General features: G+C 40.5%; 2 protein-coding genes across 3 annotated transcripts in view; one reads left to right on the top strand and one right to left on the bottom strand.

Annotated features, from left to right (window-relative positions):
* CFAP43 (cilia and flagella associated protein 43) overlaps nucleotides 1–15,459 on the bottom strand; it is a 42,393-nt gene extending 26,934 nt beyond the window's left edge. Inside the window, exons 1-8 of the mRNA XM_062496635.1 lie at nucleotides 15,383–15,459; nucleotides 13,257–13,510; nucleotides 12,357–12,453; nucleotides 9,456–9,623; nucleotides 8,361–8,511; nucleotides 3,687–3,837; nucleotides 1,655–1,717; nucleotides 619–698 (exon numbers count right to left, since the gene is read on the bottom strand). Coding sequence (XP_062352619.1) covers nucleotides 619–698; nucleotides 1,655–1,717; nucleotides 3,687–3,837; nucleotides 8,361–8,511; nucleotides 9,456–9,623; nucleotides 12,357–12,453; nucleotides 13,257–13,510; nucleotides 15,383–15,459 — 1,041 coding nt within the window. The remainder of the gene's footprint in view (nucleotides 1–618; nucleotides 699–1,654; nucleotides 1,718–3,686; nucleotides 3,838–8,360; nucleotides 8,512–9,455; nucleotides 9,624–12,356; nucleotides 12,454–13,256; nucleotides 13,511–15,382) is intronic.
* Nucleotides 15,460–17,929: 2,470 nt separating this feature from the next.
* GSTO1 (glutathione S-transferase omega 1) lies at nucleotides 17,930–23,718 on the top strand. Of its 2 annotated transcripts, XM_062496376.1 has the most exons (6): nucleotides 17,930–17,963; nucleotides 18,044–18,152; nucleotides 19,674–19,896; nucleotides 20,886–20,987; nucleotides 23,131–23,237; nucleotides 23,503–23,718. In XM_062496376.1, exons 1-6 carry the CDS (start codon nucleotides 17,930–17,932, stop codon nucleotides 23,654–23,656), a joined length of 729 nt encoding a protein of 242 aa, XP_062352360.1. In that variant the 3' UTR covers nucleotides 23,657–23,718. The 2 variants fall into 2 exon arrangements, with proteins under 2 accessions (XP_062352360.1, XP_062352361.1); XM_062496377.1 differs by lacking the exon at nucleotides 20,886–20,987.
* Nucleotides 23,719–26,789: the final 3,071 nt, after the last annotated feature.

The raw sequence follows: 26,789 nt of genomic DNA, 5'->3' as shown, positions 1-26,789 counted from the left end.
CTTCTGAAAATCACTTGAGCAGCAGTGTTTAACTGCATCCCATCCCCAGTGGCATCATTTGTCTTTAGTATGTTTAAATCAAAAGGACTCTAAACTGAAATAATAAATCTGTTGAACATGAAGGTGTTCTTCAATACAATTCTTACTGACAGTCCATGTTTGATAACAGATTCTCTCATTAGGTAATACTTTAGATTTCACATTGTTTTTGAGACACTGTAAGAATTTGTCCCTCACTTAAGCAGGAATGTACAATGGCATTGTCAGACTGGGTTAGATATTGAGTTAGATTTTACACAAAATAATTTGATAATTCTATTGACCATTTTCTCTCCTTTCCTATTTTTTGTCTATTCTCCTTTCTGTTCCTCTACAGTATTCTTAAATAAAACCAGGATTGTCCTCTGTTATTGCCTGAGTACAAAAATGGAATCTTTTCACACTCTGTGTAAAGCCTTAACAAAATAATATAGTCAACACCAGAAAAGAATTTTATAGTCCTGCAGCCCCTCACTCTTTCCTAACTTCTGTCTTTGCAGTGAACTCTGCAAATATACTCAATTTGAATGTAGATTTTCACACACTCAGAGTAAGTTAAAAGCATAAAGGACGCCTTACACATCCAGCTGCATATAGTCCCTCATTACAAAATGCCATGGCAAGTAAAACTGGTTTCTGCAGATTGCTTGGTTTGCCACCTGAAAGCACAAAACCAACATAAAATATCAAATTTAATTTATTTCAACAATGTGTTGCAATTCCAAATCTGGGATAATTTACTATTTATTTGTGAGTTAAAAAAGATCATAGAGTCATTTCTATAGAAAGGGTTCCTAGAAGTCCCCTAATCCAACTTCCTGGTCACTACAGAGCTGACTTCAAACTCAGAACCAACTTCACAATTGGATTATGTTGTCCAGAGTTGTATCGGCTAAGATTTGGATATACCCAAAACCAGAAATTCCATATCTTCTCAGGGCAATTTGTCCCAATGTCTGACTACCTTCACTGTGAAAGTATTTATTTCCTAATATATACCCAGAAAGCCTGTTGATGCAAACTGTGTCCTTTTATTGCATCTTCTCTGTAACCTTTCATTGGATAGCTAAAGCAATAGTAAAACCCATCACTTCCTTTTCTCCAGGCTGAACAAACACAGTTTTCTCACTCCAAATTTGTGTGTCATGTACTAAGACTGTAACAACCTTTGTGGAAATGTGCTGAACTTCACCCCTCCTGTGTTTTTTGTACTGTGGTGCCCAAAACAAAGTGTTTTAGACCACCCCCCCCCCCCCCCCAATAAATCCTAACTCAGATAAATTATGAGTGATTGCAGTTGTAAACAAATGCTAAAACTAAACAGTAGGGAACCTATTCTAGCACCACTTATTCCAATTTAAATTAGAACAAACAGAATTTTTTCCACTGCCACTGTTTCTCCTGAGGCTTTTAATTTGGCTGTCTCTTAGCACAAAAGCTATTAATCTTTTGTCATGTAAACACACATAAGATTGCCAACAATGTGTCTTACAGAGGCCAGTGTGAGATGAGTTTTTCTAACCAGTGGCTTCCAGCTGTATTAACCTACAATTACTCCCAGACATCAGCAATGCTGCTCAAAAAATCTATTAGCTTCATTTGAACGTGGAAATACCTTTCTTTTTCTTCACTTCTCTACGAATATACGACACCACATCTGCTATTTTCTGCATGAACTCTGCACAAAAAAAAAAATAAATTATAATGTCAACCTTGTTTGTAGGTCAATATTGCAGTACAAGTCAGCTGTATTCCACTCTACTGAACAAAAGGCCACGTTCAGTATGCTAAATGAAAAATGTGCATTCTTCCTCAATATCTACCATTTCTACCACCTATGCAACTGAGCAGGCACAGTTCTGTTATTCAGCTTACAGGTGTAAAAAGGAGATAACATGAACTTGGTGTGGAGAGTGGAGATGCAGATTTATCTTCCTTCTAGTACCAAGTTATGGTATTCTTATTTCTAACAATGATTTATTTTTTTTAGATACACTTACCAGGAAAATTCAGCCACTCTGAAAACAATGCCTAAGTGAAATGTTGTGGCTGCTTATAATTCTGTTTGCAGCACCATATCAGGAATTCAGCATGTGCTCAAAGCTGGCCATGCACTTAAGCATTCTGCTAAATAGATACAGATTGCAGTCTGTTTTAAATTAAGCAGAAGCTTCAGTATAATATAAATACATAGCATTTTGTTATACAATTTTAGGACAGGACTCAAAGACAAATACACAGGGCAAGAAAAAGCCCAGATGGCCAATATTCTTGTTGCCTTCTACTCAACTAACAAAAACAGTTCTGGTCATACCTTAGGTTTTTATTTCTTGATGATTTACAACTCCTGATTTGCTAAATTTAATAGTCTAGTTTCAAAAAGAAAAATAAAACTGGTTTGTTAGGCTGTTTTAAAAGCAGCCTTCCATTTTGGTGTTAACTATCAAAAATTAAATCGGAGTACTTGCTGCAGCTTCAAAAATCATGTACTACATGTAAACAGAAGAAAATAAGATTACCAGGAGATTAGCTATTACCACTAATTCAGTGCTTGTTGGGGAAACAGCTCTATGCTAGGAGAAGTATATTCCAGTACTCCTCCTAGACCTGACCAAAGTATGAACTTCATGTGCACCACAGGACTGACACCTTCCATCCCATTAAAGGATGACGTGGTACAGATTGCCTAAGGAACAATTTTTGTTGGCTGTGTCTCAGCATCATCCATTTACGAGCCCTCTGAATGGGCACAGAAGGGAAGTGGCATTAGCAGAGGAAACACCTCAGGATTATGAGAAAAAGAAAGTCTGAAATGGGTTTCCCTTGACATGAAACTTTAGTCAGTCATAGCCTGCTAAAGCTCCCAAATAAAAAAGACAGGTGGAAATATATACAGGGCACACAAACCACGTTGGTGAATTGCAATCAATCAGAGGTCCTCCCATTCCAGAATAAATTAAAACAAGACTTCTTTCTTTGAATCCAAAGATAGCTTCTGTGCTTCATATATTCTGCAGTAAAGCCTGGCAGTGTTTGCAGCCTTGTTTTAATTATAGGATAGTCTATTTAAGAGCTGGCACTAGGGAATGCTATTAAACCACATTGCTTCAGTTTTGTTTTTTGAAGACTCATAAGCCTTCAAAGATCACTTCTAACTTTATCTAACACAGCAAATGAAGACTATACAACATTTCATGCAAAACAAAATAAATTAGTGGTACTTAACTAGTTGATAAAAGGTACTGGTATTAGTACTCCTATTAGTAGCTAGTGTATTAATGGTTTAATGTTAATCTAGGAGGGCTGATTAATAAGATCTGGACTCCTGGAAATATAGTTAATTTAATAAATTTTGATGTATTTAGGTTTTTTTGTTTGTTTTTTTGTTTTGTTTTTTTTTTCATTGGTTGGTTGGTTGGTTTTTTTCCACAAAGAAAAATGAAAGTGAGTTATTGGGTGTTAAAAACACCCCCACATAATCTCAAAAGACATTCTCATATGTTTACTGTACTAATAAAAAAATACGGTTCTACAAAACAGCTTTATAATTTCTGTAAGTACCAAACAGAAGAATGGTAGAAAGCACAAAAAGCTTTCACCTATCTACTTTCTTCCCTGCTTGAATAAGACACTCAACTATTTCTTACCAGGTGGAGCTTTTTCTTGCAAAACAGAAACACTGTATTGCTCAGCATCAATTGCCAAAACATATCCTTCTTTACAGCCCATGTATATTTCTGAGGTTGCAGTCCAGCAGTGGGCAGTGGGATGCACTGAAGTCTTAATACAATTTCTAGGCTTCAGAATGAAAATAAAAAAGTTTAATCAACAACTGACAAATATCTGTACAAGCTGTTACATACATTTCAAGAAAAGGAAAAAAAAACCAATCATCACCTCATAGAGTTTGACATCACGTTTAACATCAGCATTATTTTATTCAGTCATCCCTTCACTGAACCCAGTAACTTAACAAAAACCATTCTCAAAAAAAAGTGTATGTCTGGAGATAGTGGTGAACTCACTACTCACTCTAGACATTTGTTTAAATGATAAATTATATTTCCAATTAAAAACTGTGCATTTTTAAATTAGCTATCTATATTTTTAAACTAAATAAATCTGGATTTATTCTCCAGCACTTGTATCTGTTGCAAATTTATCTCTAGCTTGGAAATCCCTCCAGTATCTTCTGTATCCTCACAAAGATAGTGATCCACCATAACAGGGGCATTTCCCAAACTTTTAATGACAGAATTATGATAAAATTCAGCACACTGAGCCTTTAGAGGGTTCTTCAAATGCCCCAGAAGAGCACTGGAAGCCCCAGTTTAAATGGTTACTTATTATGACCTCACCATAACAAATGCCTTTCAAACTTGTTAGAATATTCTTCTATTTTATAGCCAAAACATGAACATGTGGTTCTTGCATACCTGGCAGTACTAGAACACATTTTGTTTGAATAGCTTATCTTATTCTATAATCCAAATCGCTCTGTAAAACAGCCCTATCAATCTTTGTGTCATCTGCAAATAAGTGCTAGAAATATCCCTGACCTGGACTTCCCATGTGCCTTGAATTTTTCATTTCAATAAAATAACTCTCATAAAACTGTCCTCCACAAACCACAAAGAACAGAAATTCTCCAGCAAATATTATTAAAGACAGAGAGGGGCCTGTTCAGATACAACAGTAACAGAGGTCATAAAAATACCATGACAGAAAGAAACAGATTAAAAAGAATTCAGGGAGGGGAAGAGGGGGACAAAACACAAGAAAACCTTGGGAGAACATTGAAAAGAGAGAATTGAAAGCACCGTGCATATGTGCAGAAGTGGTGAGGATCACTAAACAATATGATGGGTGAAAAAAAGATTATTTAATTCTGTAAAACACCTGTGTCTCACTAAAGGTTCTATAAAAAGAGAAAATATGGATGGACTTGTGATGACAACATAAAACAGAGATTGATAAATACCAAGATTTCATTATCAAAATATAGCAAGCCCTTGTAATATGGTTGTGGGTAAATAACTTACGTTCTATTTATGCTTACAAAGTATTTTTAGTTTCTCAGGGGAAAAATGTTACGAAAATAGAGTATATCAATATTTACTTTAGAATCAAGTATGGCTGACAGTAACAAATTTATAGCAAATAGGGCTTTACATCACTCAGAGAAACATCTACTGTAGGTGTTTTCACTGATTTTATAAGGCTTGAACATCACAAATCTTTGGGAAGGTTGTAACTGTACTTCTGCAAAACAGAAGCTTTCTGGGTAAACACAATTTCTGCAACGTTCCTCTGTACCTGCTGCCATGACTATCTATCTTTACACATAAAAATATGCAAATCCTAGGATGAGATTATTTAAATCCCAAACCAGTTTGCTTCTTGGACTTTGCATTAGCACACTGGTTAATAATAATAATAATAATAATAATAATAATAATAATAATAATAATAATAATAATAATGCTGTCTTTTTTAACTTCTCTCTCTTTTGAGTAGCACCTCATCAGGGAAAAAATATCCATGATGAATCCTTATAAAAAAAGTTTTATAAAGAGACAATGGAATAAAATTGGTGCTAGAGATGAAATCAACTCATTTGGGCTTGATTGTCCCACTCTGCTTTGCACTGGTGCTGCCTCGCCTTGAACATTGTGAGCAGTTTTAGTCACTGCAATATAAAAAAGAAAACAAACTATTAGAGAGTATCCAAAGGAAGACTGGGAAGATAGCTGAGGGTTTAGAGGGGGAGCTGTATAAAGAGCAGCTAAAGTCACTTGTCTGTTCAGCCTGGAGAAGAGACCGAGGGCAGACCTCACTGCAGGTCCAACTTCCTTGTGAGAGAAAGAGGAGGGGCAGGCACTGATCCCTGCCCTGCGGTGACACTGACGGACCCAAGGGAATAGCCTGTATCAGGGGAGGTTTAGGTCGGACATTAGAAAAAGGGTTTTCCCCCAGAGGCTGGCTGGGCACTGGAAGAGGCTCACAGCACCAAGGCAGACAGAGCTGAAGTGTTTGGACAATGCTCTCAGGGACAGGGTGTGACTCCTGGGGATGGTCCTGTGCAGGGCCACGAGTTGGACCCGATGATCCTTGTGGGGCCCTTCCAACCCAGCATATTCCGTGATTCTGTGATAAAGCACATTCAGCGAACTCCGATCTAGAAAAATCTCATGCAAGAAATAAAAGGACTGAAAGCCGTAGGATATTTCAATTCCTTTCCCTCTGCTGCCCCACTGTGGTTACACTCGGGTATGTAGCCAGCCCCAGGACGTGGTTCTGGAGTATGGAACACTGACACACTTCCCAGAAACAAGCAGACTGGCAGCGGGCTTGCTTTTCAGTGCTTCACTTGACAGGACATAAACATGTGAATTCCCTCTATTGCCAGGGCTTAGAAGATCTCAGAGTGCTCAGTTTTTCTGCTCGGTGCGAGATGGAGTTTATGTGCACAGGCACGCCTGGAGGACAGAATTAGTGCTGTAAGGCACAATAAACTCAAGTCCTAAAAAAAATTACTCAGCTACCATATCCCGGAGCAAGGTGAAAGCATGCCAGAAAGAGATGCATTGCCTCCCAGTGTTAAACTGTGAGTGTAGAACCCCACAGTTTAGTACATAGGAAACGACATACCACCACTACAAAAGGAACAAAAGCCTGTATTTCTGGAAAAAAAAATAATTTCTAAGTAACTTGTTGTTCATTACCTACCAATATTGACAACCATAATACACCCATCTAAGAAAACTGGACAGTAAATAATTCTCATAACAAATATCAGTAAGTAACTGTCATAAATAAATATCAAAATATTTACCATGTAATTTGAAAGAAAATGAAATCTTCCATTATTTTGACTATTAGAACAGTTTATTTTTACTCCAGAAATATTTCTATGGACAAGGAGAACATAATCACATTGAAGATGCTAAAAAGAAATCTAGGTTTTTCTGAAGGCAGCTGGGAATGCAAAGACCCTATAGAAATCTCTAGTACTATATCCAGTATGGTTGAAAGTACAAACTTTTCCATGTGGAATAGTTCACAAAATGGTTCTGCAAGTTCAAGCATAAGAACTTACTACTACTGAACAGAATGACATCCATTGAAGGACAAATTTTATTGAGACTCATGGACCTAATACAGGAACTGCTTTTCCTCCAATACCTCTTGTAATTCACTTTACAGAATAAAGAACAAAGTGGGGTTTGCAGAGCTCATCATCTGCACATAACCTAAGAGGCAGTAAGGCAGAAGAAAATAGCAAGGCCCCCTAGATGAGCATGTATTATCTTCACTTTCTATGTTCTAAGTGATTTCAAGTATGAGCAGTTCACATGTATTTAGAATTAAAGGACTTTTTTTATAGTTCTTGATTGTCCTGAAAATCATTGGGAACCAGTTACACAGTTAAAAACATCTACCATTGTGAAAACATGAGGCAACAAAAAGAAGATGAGGTCAGGAAAACATAATTTCCTGGGTTTATTTTTTGATTTTACTTTGTACACTAACACAGAACTCACATTTGTCTACTGAGAAGATGTAGTATATAATGCCAGTGTCAACTTATGCAAGCTAGTTTTGGTGTCTCATATATATTACAAACCACCAAACAGAAATTGATGGTCTTAATCTTAGAAGAGATTACTAGATTTTGAAATTAAATGTTTTCACACTTCTAGTTGGTAGTCACGTGAAAATAAATTTCAAACAAAATGAGAACACTTTTGAAGCCTCTAAAAAGAAGCACCTCAAGGGAGGATAAAAAGTAAATAATAAAATACAAGTGACACAGATCACAAGGTCCAACACAGTGGTATGGGAATGTATTTCAGAAGCAGGGGTTGCTGTCTGGAAAAAAGCTTTCAATGCTTCCATAGCTTGAGGCATTTTCAACATCAAAAAGAAAGCAATCCCAAAGGGAAGTAAGGATACATGAGGATTACTATCAGTTTAGCTGGGAATAAGTTTTCAAGTTTTCAGCAGGTCATTTTAGCTTGGGCACAATTAAATGCTGACACACTTCATACTGCTTCTGGGATACAGAGTCAAACCTCCACTACACAGATATATGCTAGGACCTATGTCAGACATCTGAACACTGTATTGCACTATGCAGAAGCATTGTGCTTTCTGAGTCTTCTGGCAAAATGGATTTCAGAAATATTGTTGAAGTAACAAATCCATTTACTGGGTTGTACGTATTTAATAAGCATTAGAATTACAAATTCATTAACACCTATTTGTATAGAAAGTATATTGACTTGGAATAGTAAAAAGGGAAAAAACTCAGTAACTACCACAAAGGTTTCTGCTTCATCTCCTTGCAGTCCAGCAATGGCTGAAACTGGCAAATCAGGGCCATAGTATGGATCATCATTACGAGAAGATGGGAAAAACAAATCCTCATGAGGACTCATGGCCCCCTGATCATCAGGGAGCTCCACAGGGCTGTGAAAAGGCAAAAGACACAGTCTGATGAGAATAAATATGAATGGCAAATGCTGATACATAACAGAGAAGCTGTTTCCAAAACAGGCTTTATTTCTGCAAAAGTGATGGAGGAAAAATGAGTATGCCTATGTATTTACATATGCATTATATGCATTCTGTAAAGCCAAAAGGCACAAAACCCTTCAGTATTTTTTTAAGATCACAAACTAAGGCCTTGTTTATACTTTCATTAGTGTAATTGTGTAAGTGGCAATTTGTTGATTACATTAATAGTTAAATAGATTAAACACAGTTGGGAATGGTAGAGTAGCTGCCACATCGAAGCACAGGTTTTATGCATCAATGACTCCAACTTGAGTGATACATGCTACTTTTATACCAACCTCAAAAAACATTTTTGCATAAATAAGTTCTAGTTTTGCTGTGCTCAGTGAATTTCATTGACAGAGCCATCCTCTCTGGACCTATAAATTAGTCACAGAAGTTGGAAATCACATCAAAAACTGATACTGTTTTTGGTACAATTTGTGATTACAGCAAGATATTGTTTAACTATGTTTACCGGGAACAAATTGATCCAAATTTGATGGCTTCATAACTACAAAAGCAACGCTCAACACAGCCATTTACAGAAAAGCAATCCAGGCATTATCTTTATTCAGTCACACAGCTTTTGATCAAGGCTGCCAAAGCAGCTGATTAGCATTAGCTTCATGGTGTGCATAATCTGGTCATGTGAGTACCAAGAAATTAAATAATAAATTTAATTCGCTTGATGGACTAGACAGATTTACAGTGGTTGTGATTTAGCAATTACTGACTGCAATTGCTAGGTGAACTAAGTGGGACTAAATCATCTGCAAATAGATGTGTGTTGCTAGTCTTTGTTATTAAAATACACTTGCAAATGTTGCTCGTAGCCTGAGGGGTGCTCCACTCACTGTCGTGTAAGGTGATACTCGTCCTTGCTCCTTTCAATGTGCCAGATGGTAACGGAGCTCTCAGCAACAAAACACAGATGCTGCCAATTCATGGGGTTAAAACTCAGAGAGGTTCCTGTTAGCCCTGGCTGAGACTCACTGCAGAGGAGGATATTTTCTTGCCAGTTCCTTCATTAAGGAGAATAAAAGAAAATAAAATCCATTAAAACGTTGAAGGCAAAGGTCTGGATGGGATTAGGACTGATGTTCAAGATCCAGTTTGGAAAACAAGTATTTTGTTACTGACAAAAAATTTCTGCTGTCAAACAAGTAAGGTCCTCTTAAGAATAAAAAGGATGTGGTTAATTAGCCACACATAAAATTATTACTGCTAGAAAATTATTGCAAAACTGACATTTTGAGAAACATTATCAGGCACTCCTTTTTGTGAAAAGACCAATGATCATGAGAAATGGATTTTTTTTTTCCATTAGTTAAATCAGTGACTATCAAAATGGGCCCAAACAATTAATTCTTCAGCGCCCCAGCCTTTCTTTTTCCAATCTGTAACATAATGACTGTAATGCTTGCAGCTGGAAGTTGTGAGAATGAGGAAACAAACTATATTAAGCCTATGATTATGGATTAATTACCTAGGTAATACAGTAACTGTGTTGTGAGTGCAGACATACAAGCTATAGTTGCATTAACTAACTTGGGCACAAACCAGGGTAGAGTGTGTGTGGGGCTGTTATGTGTAGCTAACAGAAGCCTGGGAATCTTTTCTCTGCTGACTTTTCTTTTGTCCAGCATAACCTATTTTATGGTCTCCTCATCTAATTTGCATATTTTTCAATATTCAAATTAATATTTGATGGCATTTGCATTTTGAGGTGCTACCCAAGAACTGATTCACATAATTTGAAGAAAATGGTTAAAACTGTTTCTTAATTTATTGGACAATCTGTCTGACTGTTAATCTAAATAACATTTATAGTATTTGTCATTATTGCTGAAGGGAGAAATCTAAAATGCATACACTGCTGTAAATGGATTCAGTATAATCCCTTAGCCTTGCTGTAATAAATTCACTCACAGAAATGATCACAAAGCAAACAATGGTTAACATTTACAGCATGTGCAAAAAATTGGAATTATTCAGTATGCAGTAGCCCTCATTAAAATTACAGGAAGCTATAAGTTACAATTATGACTTTAAAAGGTATCAGCATATCTTGCTTTCTAAAGATCTTTCAGTATGTTCTTGTTTCATACCTACCAGATAACACAAACAGGGTTTTATAGTAGATAATTTATCAAGATATGAAACTATAGTGAAACATGTATCTGAAAAGGAATCCAACATTAAATTTCTCCTTTGAACAGGAAAGAATAAATATTAGGGATACAATATCTCAGATGAAAGGCATCTTTTAGTTATCCACAAGCTCTTTATACTTGGAGAATGACATCTTTCAAAATATCTCTTATACCTCTGATTCCAAACTAGCTGCTTTAAGTACTGGGGCTGTGCAATTGTCACATAGTTATGACATCTAATGCTCAACACTGAGATTTCTGAAACCTATACAGGCACATATCTTCCATGAATGATCAAGGAAATCCAATCACAATAAATGAAGGTCCTGATTTCACAGTAAATTCATATATCTCTGTTCAAATTATTACACATTCTAAGCTTAATATTATAATGTAATTGTATTTTGTTACTAAATTCTTTGTGACTTAGGATAGTTTTTATGACAATTACCTGCTGATAGTTGTAACATGCTGATGCAAACTGGTTAAAATTGTATGGCCTTGGAAATTACTACTACTTTAAAGCATTTAAACATTTCTAGGTATTTCTGCTTTTAAGAATAATCTGGAGAAGTCTTTCAGGATGGTGCATTTTTGTTTAAGAGCACACAATGAACACACTGGACCACATGTGTTACTTCTGCTGTAGGTGACAAGTGTGTCAGCTGTCAGGCCAGTAAGCCTTTGCTGGTTTCCAATGTTCACAGGCATCCTTCTTAAACTACTATCTATGAGCAGAGTTCACAGCAAACATTACTCTTCTTCAGAAGGGATAAAGAAGAGGCATCTGTAATAGTATCTACTCTCATTACTCTGAAATTCTAGGAGTTTCTGCATCTTCACTTATAATTGTACAGGAAAAGATCGTCAATAAACTGAGACTATAAAGGCTATTTGTTACATGTCCTTGCTTGCCTTTCTCCTACTCCACCCTCCCCATTTATTTTGAAGTGCTCAGATTTGAGTAGTCCCATAAGTCAATGGGAGCTTGCTGGCAATGGAGGCAAGAGCAGGATTGTATTTTACAGTACAATTAAAATATTAAATATTCTACCTTTCTGCATCTGCACTGAATTATATAATATTTCACATCAATGAGCAGGAAATTATGATCTAACCCAGTGATCCAAGTTAGTGTCATCACTGAACAAAATTAAAAGCCAGAACTAAGATCAAGCAAAAGTAATTAAGAGGACCAGTGAACAGTCCAGGGGGACAAACCAGTGCAAATCGGCTTTAGAACCCTTTCCCTCTTCTCAGCAGGCAACTTTCTTCCACAAACAGCATGGTGCTTAGCTTCCAACAGTGAACAGATAATTAACAGATCTGGAGGCTCTGGAAGCACTCCATAAAACAAAATTTGGAAGAAAGTAGAAGATAACTTTGCTACAGCTAATGCTAGGCATTTTGCCTAGTGTCTACTAATGCTAGAAAATAAACAGCAATTTTGGTACAGAAAGTTTGCAGACAATGATTAGTCAGGAAAAAAAAAGGCAACCAGTATGTGTTCCACATTCGTTATCTTAATCTATGATAAAACAGTAGTCACACAAAAATATGAATTAAATACAAATGGTATAAGAGAATTTTTTTTACTCTTACCATACTGAAAGAACAAACTCTGGGATTGAAGAGTAACTGGCCAGATACGGGCCTGTAAAACTAAATGCAAGTAAGGTGTAGTCCAGCTGAACATCACCTGAAAAGTAAAAATAAAGAACATGGTCTTTGATTTTTCCAGATTTCATTTTATAGTACCACAGATACTCTTCTCACTTCCTTTATATCCATTTTAACTCTTTAAATCTTCTTCAGGCCCTTGATTTCTTTGCTTCACTGCAGATTATTCTTTTGATTTGATCATAAAAATGTTCCCTATGTATCACTGCTTGGAATTTTTTCAATTTCCTTTCCAATAATACCTTGAAATTGTAAAGTATTTTCCCAAATCCCATGAAATCCTTTGCAGTCATAGTTTTATTCATATACATGAAAAGGTAAGTATTATGATCCTTATGTAAATGGCAAGGGAACTGAAACATGACCAGGGTAAGCAACTAAACCAAGGAGAGAAGCTACACAAAGCAGGAAAAACCATACATTAGATCCTGGACTCCAAAGTTTAACTGGAAGAACCCTCATCCCTCACATCCTGGATTTATCATCTGGTTTTCAGCAGTCTACATGGAAGTCTACTGCAGTATGATTTTATTGCTTATTCGGACTACATTTTCCTAAACCTAATACGATCATATTTCATAAAACTAATATATGGTCATATTCCTCTCTAGCTTAAACCTAAATAGAAATAGTGCAGTGGAAAATTCCTTGCACTGCTTTCCATGAATCTCTTCATGAGACAGTTCCCTGTCACATGTCCTGTGACAGGGACAAACAGTCCCTGTTTTCTAAGTTGTACAAAAAAGCCCCACAACTTCAGAAACTGATGATTAAAGTATCGTTTTGATGAAATGATGATGATGAGGGTTACCACATCACTACCTTTTAATTCTGTCAGTTTACTCAGTTCTGGAAAAGCGTAGATGTGTATGAGGGGATTCAGCTTCCGGTCGGAAAAGGCCACCACTTGATTGTTGGCATTTGCTGCAAAGGCTCCCACCTGGCCAGTCTGACACTGCACTGCTCTTGTCTTCTTTGTTTTGATGTCCAGGAAGAGGATGTAATTACCACAAGGGTAGCAGACAGTTTGATTGTCGACAAAGGCCAAGTTCTTGTTTGAGAATCCCTGAACCCAACTGAAAATATAGCAACTGAATGTTAAATAATTCATCACACATTTCTTAAAATACTGTGCAAAAGGGAATGTTGTAGCCTAAGTTACACAGAACTGATAACTGGGAGTTGTTAGACTTGACCTCACCAGTGTTGCAAAACCACAACAACTAAGATCTGGTATTAGGAGTCACTAGTTCAGCACTCCAAAAAACATACAGTCAATCTTACCTGATGGAGCACAAAGGACTGGCATAAGAACATGGAGAGATGCTTTTATTTCTTTGCTTTCACTAAAAATAAAGTCAGGCAAGTTCACAGGTGCTGGTTTTGTACTCACATAACCCAGCAAAGGGCATAACTTCGAAAGAATTGCACAGGTATGATCCATTCTTGGAATCCAATTGTAGTTTCCTTAATCTTTTTCCATCTCATACCCATAAAATAAAAAAAAATAAAGGTCTGCTTATATGAAGCAAACCAGGAGGACTGTTCTGCTTTACAGACTCCAGTATTTTAACATGGTAAAACTCTGGAATGTAAACAGGATGTGTTACACAAGGACTGAAATAAATTACTGAAGAGGACTCTGTTTATGAACTTACAGCATGTCAACAAATTCGTAAGTGCTTGCAGATGATTTTACTTTTCAAAAAACATGTGGACAAACATCAGGGTCGTCTTACCAAATGGATATTTGTTTACCACCAAGTGAGGGTATCAGTTTAGCCTGCTGGTACCATGGCAGGAAAGTTCCAGCAGTGTAAGAGATACCTGCTGTGTACAACACTGCTGTTAGCATCCTCTCCTTGAATTATCATTCAGAAACATCCCATCTCTGCTTTTTTCCCCAATTCTCTGATTTTGACCAGGAGAGGCCTTTGTTCTCTGCAATGACCAGAAGCATTTTTACACTCTTTTCACGCTCAGTTGCTGATCCTTTGTACACTTCAGAGAAAATGGTACTAAAGCCTCAGCACTCTCATACTTATGAACATTTTAAAATTACTGGTCTTGAGATAAATTTTGTCCAGCAATAACTTCCCAGTATCTTTTCTGAGGAGTTTCTGCTCTTGGCTTCTTTTGCTACATAGGATCAAGTGAAGCCAGAGAGGAGTGGGAGCACTGACAATGTATTTGTGGAGATGAACTGAAAGCCATGGCAACAGAGGAGACATTTCAGCTGATAACGTTTTTCTGGACCTTCCTTCATACAAGAACAGATTGCCATAGCACGAGACCTCTCTGAACATGCTTACAGAACTAGCTCTATGCTTTTCTGCAACATTGTCTGAATCAGGTGCAAATAAAGTATTTCCAACTTCTGTTTGTGGAGGTGAAATGGAACTTGGAGAACTTGTATGCAGGGATAAATTATTGGGGGTGGCAGTGCAATTTATCACTCTATACATCCAGAAAGGGCCTGAGGGGACAAGGGTGCAGGCTGTTAAAAGAGATAGACAGACAGACAGACAGACAGACAGACAGACAGACTTCTTTACTGTGGTGTGTGAGCGACCACACACTGGAACAGGATTTTTCAGACAGGCTGTGGAGTCTCAGCTCCTCACTAGAGCTCCTCCAGAACCGTCTGGATGTAATCCCATGCACCACGCTCCGGGCTGACCCTGCCCGAGCACGGAGGTTGCACCAGGTGACCCACTGTGGTCCCCTGAGCCCGCCCAATTCCGTGATCCTGTCATCCGTGCCCGTGCTTCTTTCCCTCTCCCGCCGGCTGTCGTGACAGACCCCGACAGCGCAGCTTCCCTCCCTCTCCCTGTCTGACCGCCCTGTTCATGGAGCCGCCGCGGGGTGAGCACAGCGCAGGACACGGCGCACGCCACCCGGGCTCAGCAGCGTGTGGGGGCTGTGGGGGCTGTGCCGGCCGCCCCCACCTCACTTCCAGCGCGGCCTCCGCGGCGCGGGCAGCTCCCCCGGCTCCGGCTCCCTCCGCACCCGGCCCCGCCGCCATCATAGCACGCCCGCGCCCTGGCAACAGCAACGACGCCTGCGATTGGCCGGGCTCGGAGCACGCAGTTGATTGGCCCGCGCACCCCGCGCCAGCCAATCAATGAGGACGGGCGGGTATTTAAGAGCCCAGCAGAGGAGTGGCGGTTTCCTCCCCGGAGCAGTGCAGTGTGAGGGGTTTTGTGGATGCACTTGTTGGTAAGCGGGGGTAGCTCTGCCGCTGACACCTGTGGCCGCTTAACCGGGGCACTCATTGCTACTGAATCTAAGGAGAAGATGCTGAATTAAATGCAGGAGTGCATCAGCTGTGGGGAGAGAGTGTGGGTTCTGTCTCTTGGTCCCTGCACCTGGCTCGGTGTTATCTGCCCGTCTCTTTCCGAAGTCACCATCCCTAAAAATGTTCAGAAGGGCTCTGGATCTGGTGCTGGGTGATGCGGTTTAGGGATGATAGTTGATGATCTTGAATGTCTTCCAACCTTGAGTATTCTGTAATTCTGCAAGGTACAGAAGTACTTAGATTGTGTACAATAAGGCTCCTGAAGCTTCTGAGTGAGCTGCAAAGTTTTCCACAGGAAAGAAGAGAAAATACATCTGCAACTCTTCCCTCTGTACTTGAAGCTTTTAGCTTGGTAGCACAGTAAGAACCTCCAAGTATCTAAAAAATAGGTTTCCTTTCCTAAGGGAGGATTGCTATTTACAGTGTGTTGCTGGTTTTAACTTGCTGTTACTTCCCTGTACAGTGGCAGTGTGCAGTTTTGCAGTTGTGGTGTGCACTCCCAGTGCTGGAGAGCAATGAATGGAGAGTGGCATTTCTGTCCAGAGGCAGCAGGATAAGCTCATTCCTCACCTCTAGTCTCCACAGGCACTCTGTGTGCCTGGTAACACCAGGAAAGAATAAGGAAGTGGGTTTATTTTCTTTGGTACTTTTGAGGGCCTGTTGTAGCATGTGGGTCTTGTGATGCTGGTTTGGATTCCTACATGCCTGTCTCCAGGCTGTGAGTTGGCAGATTGCCTGTGTTTCATAATGCCTATGAGAAATTTCAAATTCATTTTCTCAATTTTCATCACCCAAAATTTTCCTGACTATTTTCTAAGGATAGGTACTTAGAGGACTAAGGACTATGTCCTCTAACACAGTTTTTTTTGTTGTGGTTTTTTTTTCTTTTTGTTTTTTTATGGTAGGAGGAATTATTTTGTTGGCAAAGAGCACCTTATGTACAGGTTCTGTTTGTCTAAGGGCATGGCAGACTTGTGCAACAAATTACCACTCCCTTTCTGTGCTGAGCTGCTTAATATACACATAATCAAGCAACTGTGACTCAACAAAAATCATGTTCCTCCATTGCAATGGATAATGTCTCAAGGTTATGGTTGTGTTACCAGCAACCATCTTGGTGTTTATCTGCAGGTGACATCACCACAGAAAATATTAATCTTTGTGATCTGGTGTTTGAGGCCCAACTCCAGTGACAAAACCAAACCAAAACAGGTAGGACTTGCCCCCTGTGCAAGCACAGATCCACTGATGAGGCTGGAGAATGCTCTCTCGGCCTTGGGGGTTTGACAGAGGAGTATGTGTTGCCAGGAAGGCCAGGATTTTCCCTCCCTTTGGCAAGAGCTGTGCCAGCTCACTGGTCCCTAAAGATGTCCCATTTTCTATTAATGTCCAGTGCCAACTTGAAGATTGGTGTGTGGAGCCACAGGAAGGGAATCACTTCACCTGTCTGTCAGATCTGCTTGGACACCGTGTGAATATGTGCAAATCATTGTGAGGAAAGCACCTCCATTTCCATTATTGTCCTCCAAGGAAAGCTGGTACAAGGCAGGCCCTGGTGCCATAATCTCAAGTGAAGAGGGAGCAATGGAATAAAGAAGGCTTCAGTCTGTACTTTGGGTCTTTTGCTCTATGCATGCACTGATGATCCCACAGAGATCCTGTTTGCAGAAGCAAGCATGAATCCCTCTATAGCTGCACTGCAGTAATTAAGTAAAATCTTTTGCTATGCCCACTTGTGTGTTGGGTTGCTGTCTCTTCTCGGATTTTTTTTCATGAGGCAGAACATCTGCAGGAGAGAGGAACCCTTCTTGTTACCGTCGAGGTGGGGCTGGATCGGGTTTTGGAGGGTGGTTGGTGATGCAGGAGGACGCACTGAGGGGATCGTGCTATCTCAGCAGCGGCTGAAGGCACTGCCATAATAAATAAATACATAAATACACCTGGCCCACGAGATGGAGTTCGGCCGTGCGCGTCCCGTTTCCACCGGCTGGGGCAAACAGGGAAATCAGAGAAACGCCACAGGGAAAGCTCTTCCCGTCAGCTGCGGCAGCAGCGCTTCCCGGGGACGAGACGGAGGGAGGGCAGGCAGGAGGGGAGAGGCGGGGCCGGACACCCGTCCCTGCGGGCGGGCGGTGCCGGCGGCCCTGGGGCTGGGCTGCGGAGGGGCGGTCGCGGATCCGAGCGCCATCGCGTCGGGATGTCGGGCGATCAGTCCCGCAGCCTGGGCAAGGGTAAGCGGCGGGGCCCGGCACCGCAGCCCGGCTGGGTGCGTGCCGGCGGTGACCCCTTCTCTCCCGTCCCGTCCCCGCAGGTAGCGCGGCGCCGGGCCCCGTGCCCGCGGGGCTGCTCCGGCTCTACAGCATGCGCTTCTGCCCCTACGCGCAGCGGACGCGCCTGGTTCTCCGCGCCAAGGGCATCAGGTGAGCTCCTCCCCGCACCCCGGGGCCCAGAGAGAGGCCGGCCTGGCTTCCCTTCTTCCCTAAATTAAACATCCCTGGACGAACTGATTGAGAGCAGGCTTCTGTCCGTGATTTTCCTTTAAAGCTTCAATGAGTAGGCTGTGTATGAAATCAGCTGCATAAAGGCCCGAAGTAAAATCCCTAAGCTGGTTTTCTTTTGTAAATTCTTGCCTGTGATAGCTTCCCCTGGGTGAAATGTGAGTAGAGACATAGCATACACTGGTTTTTTTTTTGTTTTTTTTTATGTGAGTGGCCGTGAGAATTCTGGAAGCAATGAATATTCAGTGTTTCTGTTGTGTTGCTGCCCAGCAAAACACACTAGTGAGTGAATGACCTTTTTAAAACAGGAAATGTGCTGTGTTCCTATAACATTGCTCTGTTCTTGTGCTGTGGTAAGTAAATGAAATTCAGTGCTTCTGTTTGTTTCTTTTTCAAGATAGCCATGTCATTTCAGCATTGTTGAATGGGGTCTAATGTCTCCTTCAGGTACAAATAAAAATTAACCCTTTTTTCCATCTTTTTCTGGTTCTACCAAGTCCAAGGCATGCCAGCGGTTTGTTAGCCAGCACAGGGCTGGGAGTTTATGTTGGAATAGGGAATACTGGCAGGTCTCTTAATAGTAAGGTGAAAGTTGAGTTAGTTATTTTTGGCTTTTACATGAGGGTGGGTTTTTTTTGGTTTTTTTTGTTTTTTTTTTAACAGTAGATGCAATAAAACCTCTGAGTCAGTTTAATTCTGTTTTTATTTAGTGTCTTTGAACTAATTTTTAAGCTTGGAGGTTTGTTGTAGCATAGTGATTCTTTAGGAGTCTTATGGCTACCTAGATGTGATAGTTGCCTTCAGTTGTTTCTAAGATTCAGCTGTGTTTAGCAAACCTTTGGGCTTACTAGGAATTTTCTGGGGTCACACATATAACACAGCATATATCTTCTGTTTTTGTAATACAGACCTGTCTCCTGTGTATTTTTTTTTATCAGTATCTATTTGCATTTACCCTAAGCACTTGTTCTGTATGGGGCCATAGGTTGGGAAGATAAGTAGGAAGGATGCTCTACTGATTTTGTCTTTGGTATAAGGGCAGGTTAAGGTTCAGGTGCATTTCTTAATTGGGGTGTAGCTCATTTGCAATCAGCTGCTTCTTTCTTAGACTGCCCCTGAGCTCCAATGTGATAGGTGTGCTGAGTGCTAATCTTTGTTTTTAGCCCGGCAGTTGGGTGCTTGTTAAACTAATAGAAGACATGCATACAGTCTGCAAACAACTCATTGCATGTCAGTGCATGCCTTCTTCAGCAAAGTGTGGCAGTATTTCAGTGTCAAAGGATTAGTCCTGCAAACAGCTTCAGATAAAACAGGGGAGTACAGGGCCTTGAGGGCTGAGCCTCTCAAGTACTGAACTGTTGAGGTGACTGCATTTCACCATGGCATGGGATGGACTGCAGCAGAACTGAGTCTGTCTGGATCTTGTTTCTTTTGCTCTTTTAGCCATGAAGTAATCAACATCAATCTGAAGAACAAACCTGACTGGTACTTTGAAAAGCATCCCTCTGGGCTGGTTCCTGTTCTGGAGACCAGCAAGGGCCAGCTGATCTGGGAGTCCCCAATCACCTGTGAGTACTTGGATGAAGCATTTCCAGGGAAGAAGCTGATGCCTTCAGACCCCTATGAGCGAGCCTGTCAGAGGATGCTCTTGGAAGACTTCTCAAAGGTCTGTGTGATCAGAGTGGGACTGGGTTTCTGACTTTACTATTGCAGCAAAAACTGCAGCTCTGTTGCTGATGTTTCATCCTTTAAGGCAGGTTTTGTGTCTGGGATGAGCATTTAAATAAGCAGAGGGGATATTTGGGGCCTTTTGCTGTGGGCACATACAATCCACTGTCTCTATTAATTGCTCCCAGAGTTATGTGCAAGGATGGATGCAGGAAGGCATCCAGGCAAGTGAAGGTTTGTACAACTTAGGTAGGGTTTTGAGCATTCTACAATAGAGCAAAGTTAAGAGACCAAAGCAGCTGAAGATGTGAGATCTGGGAAGTGTCAATTGCTGTATTTTATTTATTCTGATCCTTTCTATGGGAAGTACTGTGTGAATGCAGGATGTGGGAAGTGCCTGACTGAGAGAGCCTAAAACCATGGACAAGAGATGGCATGTGGCTGTAAACATGGGACTTGTATAGGGAGGCTGGTTTTGGCTCACATTTGAGGTTGGAGCTGGTTGACTGAAATTAACCTTTCTGTCCTAGCATGTGATTTGAGGAGTCTAGGAAGTGAAAGAAGTCACTTGGATATGAGGCAAGAGAGAAAGAAACAGAAGATGCAAAGGGATGTGGACAAAGTAGGGGAATAAAAGGGAGAATATATTTGTAACAGGCCTTTGTAAATAGATCGAATGGAAAGAGGGAAGTGTGTTGCAAGAAAGAAAATGTGCAGATGGGAAACACTCTTCACTATTCTGTTCTTGCTACAAGACTAAAATCCATTACTGTTTATATTCATTCTTCCTCTAGGCTTTTGCTTGCCTTTTATGAAGTATAGAAGATTTTTATCTATGGACTTTATGTGACTCTTTAACGTCAAATATCTTAAGATTTAACTTGCATTTAATATCTTAACATCAAAGTTAACATTTTTATGTTTTGAGTGACTAAGTTGTATTCTTGTAATAGGTGCATTAAGAACTTTTAACTTTCCTTTGTATAGATAACATCCTTGCTTTTCAAGCATGTTTTGGCAGTCAAAGATGGACAGGACACCACTGCACTGAAAGCAGAGATTGTTGAAAAGTTTGGCAAACTCGAAGAGGTGAGAGTATTTCTTGATATCAAGCAAATTGTCAGCCTTTTTATGTTCCCTTTCTTCCTTTCATGCTGTGTCCTTTGGAGGTAGATCTCTCATTTAGTTGGTAGTTACAACAAGAAACAATCTCTCAATTTATTGCTCTCAGCCCAGAATGCACAAGGGCACCATTAGAATAAATTTCAAGTAGCAAAACTGAACTTTAGCTAGCTAAACTAAACTTTATCTAATGATAAAAACTCTGTAGACTTGTAGACATTTTTGAATTCTAGCAGACTGCTGTTGTCTTGGATATCTTTGTTGTGCTTTAAGCGAAGGAGACCTTGCAGCATGTACTACGAGCAAGGGCTGAGGAGTCTGAGCTACTGAAGAGCATCTGTGCTGAAAGCAGTGCAGATACCTTGGTGCTGACATAAAATCTTTCTCATTCTAGAGCTTATTTTTGGGGGTGGGTGGAAGCAGAATGTAATGTCTGCCTTGTAGAAATCCAACCCTGGACCATGTTCTGCTACCAGTGGTGTAATGCAACTTCAGTGGAGCTCCAGGAAGTGTCAGGTGGCTTTCAGGCTCTATTAGCTACTTGACAGTCCGTGTCACTAATGGTTCATGGCTAGTCTGAACAGCTGTTGGGCTTTTCTTTGTCATGATCCCATTCCTTCTGTCTTTAGAAACCACAGCTAATGCTTGGGTGGATCAATGAGGAGGAGTTCTTCCAGAGTATTTCTGGTGCAAAGCTGCCAATAACCTTTTAGTATTTTCCTAGTTCTCCTAATAGTCCAATGCATTCTGCTTTCCCATCCCCTTGGGCTGCCAAAACACAGTTGTTTCCAGGGTAGTCTTGTCCATCTGATCAGACTGAGGGTGGAGCAGTGCAGGTCATCAGTTCCTGGGGGAAGCTGTGTATTTCACTTCCTTGAAATACAGATGTATTAAACATTAAGGAAGGATTAACCTTCTTCCTGCTTGATTAATACTGTGAAATAACTTGCTGTTCCTTCGGTGTCTCTGTTTTACTATACCCTTCATGATTTTGCAGCTGATGGTCAGCTGTGAATAGGAGGCCAGAACAGAGCCATGCAAACTTCCCTCAGTGTATTGCAAGAGATAATCCAGAGGGGAAGTACTTTAGAACACTTCTGTGTTTCGATTTCTGCTGCCCGGCAGAGGGAACTGTGTTCCCATCTCTGCCCCTCTGCAGCTGCTGGGTGTGTTCTGCCAGGCACCTGGGAGCTCAGACAGCTCCATGCTTCCTGAAGGGCTGCTTTAAAATTTCTACTGGGTCATGGGGGCTATGGACAGGGAATAAATGCCACATGAGTGTATAGGGTGGTGTGTGTACAAAAAGACCAAGATTTGTATGGTCTTTTGACTTCCACTTTTAAACACCAAAGTGCCTGAGAATAGAACACTAATGAATCTAGAGTCACTTATCTAATGAAAGAAGATTACAAGGTCTGGATGGTCCTTAAAACATATTAAAGTTGGATGACTTAAAAATGCATCAGAGTCATAAATGTAACAGGAGAACTTTCTGCATGCTTTGTGGCCCTGCTCTCTGTGCTGAGCTGTGAGGGGAATCTTTGTGGTGTAAGTTACACTTGCTTCCTGTTGCCTTTGCACCTGGGATCAAATGCAGTTTGAAATGTAATGTTAGGAATGTGTCCTTGACACCACTTGGCCGCAACTGCTGTGGGAAAAGAGTCCCTGCTAAAATGGTGCTCTAATTTAGCAGGATGATGAATTTAGCTGATTTAGTACTCAAGAAATGCATGTGTGCTGCTGTGTTCAATTAATCTGTGCCATTTATGCTTTATGACAAGCAAAAAATCATAAACATTCTGAGCTAAATTCCTCTTTGTGCACATGCTGCAGCTTGCTAGTGATTAATATTTTGTGACAGTTTTGAAACCTCTGGAGAAGAGCTGGGCTCAGTTCATGAAATAGCAGGTGTAGTATTAAGATTAACTATACTGACTAGCTCTGACTCTGCTAATACTGTGTGCACAAGAGAAATAAATGTACTGTATCTCTTTCGTTTGCTCACTGCTCCCTGTAGTGTGCCTGCCTTCCACTATGCGGTGGGGTTTTTGTACAGTGTTCTGCTGCACTTTTCCTCTGGGGGGAAGCTGACCTGTCTCACCCTTCACAGGTTCTGTCCAAACGCAACACAGTGTTTTATGGTGGGGACTCAGTCTCAATGATTGACTACCTGATCTGGCCATGGTTTGAACGTCTGGAACCATTCCAGCTGAAAGAGTGAGTACTTTACCTGGCTTCTGGTGTGTTCTGAAGTGCCTCAGCGTCAATATTCCTGGTGTACACTGCAGCAGCGGGCCAATCCTGGGGGCTGCTGAAGAAAGCTTGTATTGTGTTGCAGTTTTGGGGGAAGCATCCTGCTCTAAACTGGACTTTGTAGTGGGACAGAGAAAGTAGTAAAACGGAACAGTTCAAGTTGTTTTGTTTCCTTGATGCCTTCCAAATTTTCCATTTGTGTTACTTGGTCTCTTCCTTTTTCCTGTAGCTCTTTGAATCACACCCCAAAGCTCCAATGCTGGGTGGAGGCCATGAAGGAGGACCCTGCTGTCAAGGCTACAATAACTGACCCACAGACATTCAAAAACTACCTCCAGCTGTATCTGAAGAACAGCCCTGAGGCATGTGATTATGGGCTCTGAGGTGCCAGTAGGAATGTGAAGTGTTAGTGCTGTTTTTCAGTGTGGGAAGTCAGTGTAATTTGTAATTTTGGGGGCTCTTCTGTGGTTGCATTTCATAATGGGGAATAAATCTGTGCTGAAAAGGCTGAGAAACCTTCTGTGAACTCCACTCCTTCCTGTTGGAGGAAGGATGTGCTGGCTTCAAGCAGGAGAAGGAAAGTCATTGTTGGCCATGAATATTGCATAAAGGAAAATACCTCTAATCAAGAGGTGATGGTCTGTAATCTCTGGCCTCTTTGTAGGCATTGCAGTGGGCAGTCCCTGAGCTGGTGCTGTTACCTGATTTAAAAATTGTAATACTGGTGTCTTGAAAATGAATAAAAAGCAATGTTGTCTTCAAATAGTTTTTCCTTCTTGTTTCTGGGCAGCTATTAGTCACTGGACTGGTTATACAGAGAGAGGAGCAGTGTACTGTAAAAGCTAAAACCGATAGTGTGGCTTGTGAAGTTAAGATGTGATATCTAGTGCAGACTGGTTGTCTCTTCAGACAGCTCTACTGCCAGAGCACTCACTTTGCAGCCCTGCCCACCTACCCCTGCTGAAGTCATGTTTGCAGCAACCATCTAGTAAGGGCTTCCAGTTTTGGTTGGATATGCTAGGGGAGAGTGTATGGTTATAATCCTTCTCTGCCCTTCTGAGGTACTGGTGTGTTTATTCTAGGTTCAAACCTAAAGGCTGGAGTAAGGAGTAAAGCCAAGAGAAACAATATCCTGAGCAGAAGGACATTTATTTTCTGTTCTCGGAATTTAAAGCATTGCTCTGCTTGTCAAGGTGTTGGTAAAATTAGAGAATAGAAGTAAAAAGGAGTTTAGTCAGAACATTATGCTGGTGATGTTTTGCTGCTGGCAAAGGAAAGAGTATGTTGTGTTTCATCAGGTAAGTGGCAGGATCAGAGCTTTTTAGTTAAACATCTTTGAAGCTATCCTGTATGTTAATATAGCCGTGTGGGGACAAGATTATTTGAATCACAAGCAGTCACAGGAAAAACTTCTTCCTCTCCTGTTTTTTCCTTTTTTCCTGTTCCTATCTATGACTCATTCTCATGTTGCTCAGTTCTGTATGTCTCTCAGACCACTAGCATCCCAAACTAGCCATGATTCCAGGGAATAAGTACAAAGAAATAAGGTAAAGCAGTGTGACCAAGGGCAGGGCTGTGGTTTCCATGGGGCTGAGTTGGTTGTTATGAGAGACCCAAGACTGTTCCTATCTGCCTTCCATTGCAATGAGGTGAGTTAGCAGACCAGAATGTGGTGGTTCATGGTTTTCATGGTAATTGAGACATTGGGAGTCTTGGAGCTTTTCTGGAAGAAAAGTAGACTGATCTTTTTCCTGTAACATGTTCTCCCCTGGCATAGTAACTGAGGTGGTGCATGCTTGTGTAACTTCAAGTGGGAAAGTGATTTGATGAGGAAAAAAGAACAAGCAGGAACTTGGTCTGTCAGCCTGTGGCTACTGGAGGGGCTTGTTTATGCTCTTACTAGCTTTAATTCAAACTATGCAGCTTTCCCCCTCCTGTTTATCTTTGTGGCTTTTAAACACATCTGGCACTACTTAGAGAAATAATAATTATGCTGGTGTTCCTTCCAGAATACTGTAGTTTATACAAAGTTTCCAGTTGGGATGTGATGCTACATGTGTTTTGTAGATTGTCAGAGGACCCAGAGGATGCTGAGTGCTGTGAAGTGTTGTCAGGATGTGGATCTTGGCCCTTTCATTAGATGAAAGCAGCCTTTGAGCTTTATAAAGCCAATGTCTCTGAAGCAGTGTTGGTGGGATCTCGGTGGCAAACTTCCAAGAATTAACTGCAGAGTATTTTAGTTGTATTAGCAGCTCTGCTTTGTGTAGGGCTTGTTAAAAGATGTTAGAATAGTGCTAGAAATATGTTACAGTTTGCTCCAATGTGTTACTTGACTGTAATGGGAGATGTGACATTAGGGAGATGCAGTAATAGGTTAAGAGCAGAGATCAGCATCCAAAAACTAAAATGGCTCCAGTCAGACCACGGTTACCCAGAGACTGTGTTATCTGTATATAAAAAAATGTTCTCCCTGTCTTTATTTAGTGGTTGTAGTGTACCATTATAAATGTGCTACTTCAGCAAAAAAAAAAAAAAAGTAAAATATTCTGCCTTATAATCTACTATTAAATATATGTGTTCTAAATCCCCAAGCAGACAGCTGAGGTCTTGAACTCATTACAGCACAGTAAGAAATGCAGGCCTCAGGCAAAGTGTTTTTAATGTGGTATTGAATATGCAATACTGGCCCAGTCTTGAAAGCAAAAGACAAGTTATGTGGAATGGACTGGCTCTCTCAGGGTGGAAGGTTGTTAAGGAGACATTTGCATTTTCAGTTTTGGTCAACAGAAGAGAAAGATGGAATTAGGTAAGGAAAGGATCAAGCAAATGAACAGCTCTCCCCTTTGGTCAGAGTTCCCCTTTAAAACCACCTGTGGATCAGATAGTACAGTAAGTATGGTCTTTACTCACCTTCTGCTCCATGTTTTGCTCTTGAAGATTGTTAGTGTTCTTGCTTTAAAAAAAAGGTGCTTGTTTGTTTTTGTTTTTTTTTTGTTACTGTGCCACCAAATGTAACTGATACTAGCACAGGTTAAAAAAAGATAAATTCAGTGTCAAGCAAACAAGGACAGAGTCTGATAAAAATAGTGAGTTTAGTAGCATGATGGATAATAGATACTTCAGGTTAGCAAGGCACTGGGCCTTGTTCTGCATTTGTAGGATGTCCCTAAATCTACACTGACGTCCTTGAGATGTTTGGTACCCTTATACAACATATGGTCCAACATTTATCCGTGATAATTTTAGGATCCCTTATGTTGAAGCTGAGAGAAAGGTAGAATGGAGCCAAGACAGGAGGAAGGAATGGGGATCCCAGATTCTCAGATCTGGGAAGTTTTGCTGAGTTTTGGTTGAATTGAATGGGAACCTACCTGCATGAATGGGACTGCAGCTATAATAGAAGGCTCTTGCTTGGGGAAATTGTTGAGAAGTTTATGTCTAGGGAGATACTAAAAGGGCCAGTGGTAGTAACTGGAGATACTGGTTTGAAAGCTTTCAAAAATAATGTATTACAGA

Source organism: Cinclus cinclus, chromosome 7 (genome assembly GCF_963662255.1).
Source record: "Cinclus cinclus chromosome 7, bCinCin1.1, whole genome shotgun sequence".
Lineage (NCBI taxonomy): Eukaryota > Metazoa > Chordata > Aves > Passeriformes > Cinclidae > Cinclus > Cinclus cinclus.
Note: the sequence above shows the minus strand (reverse complement) of the source record. Positions and strands in the feature narration are given on the sequence as shown.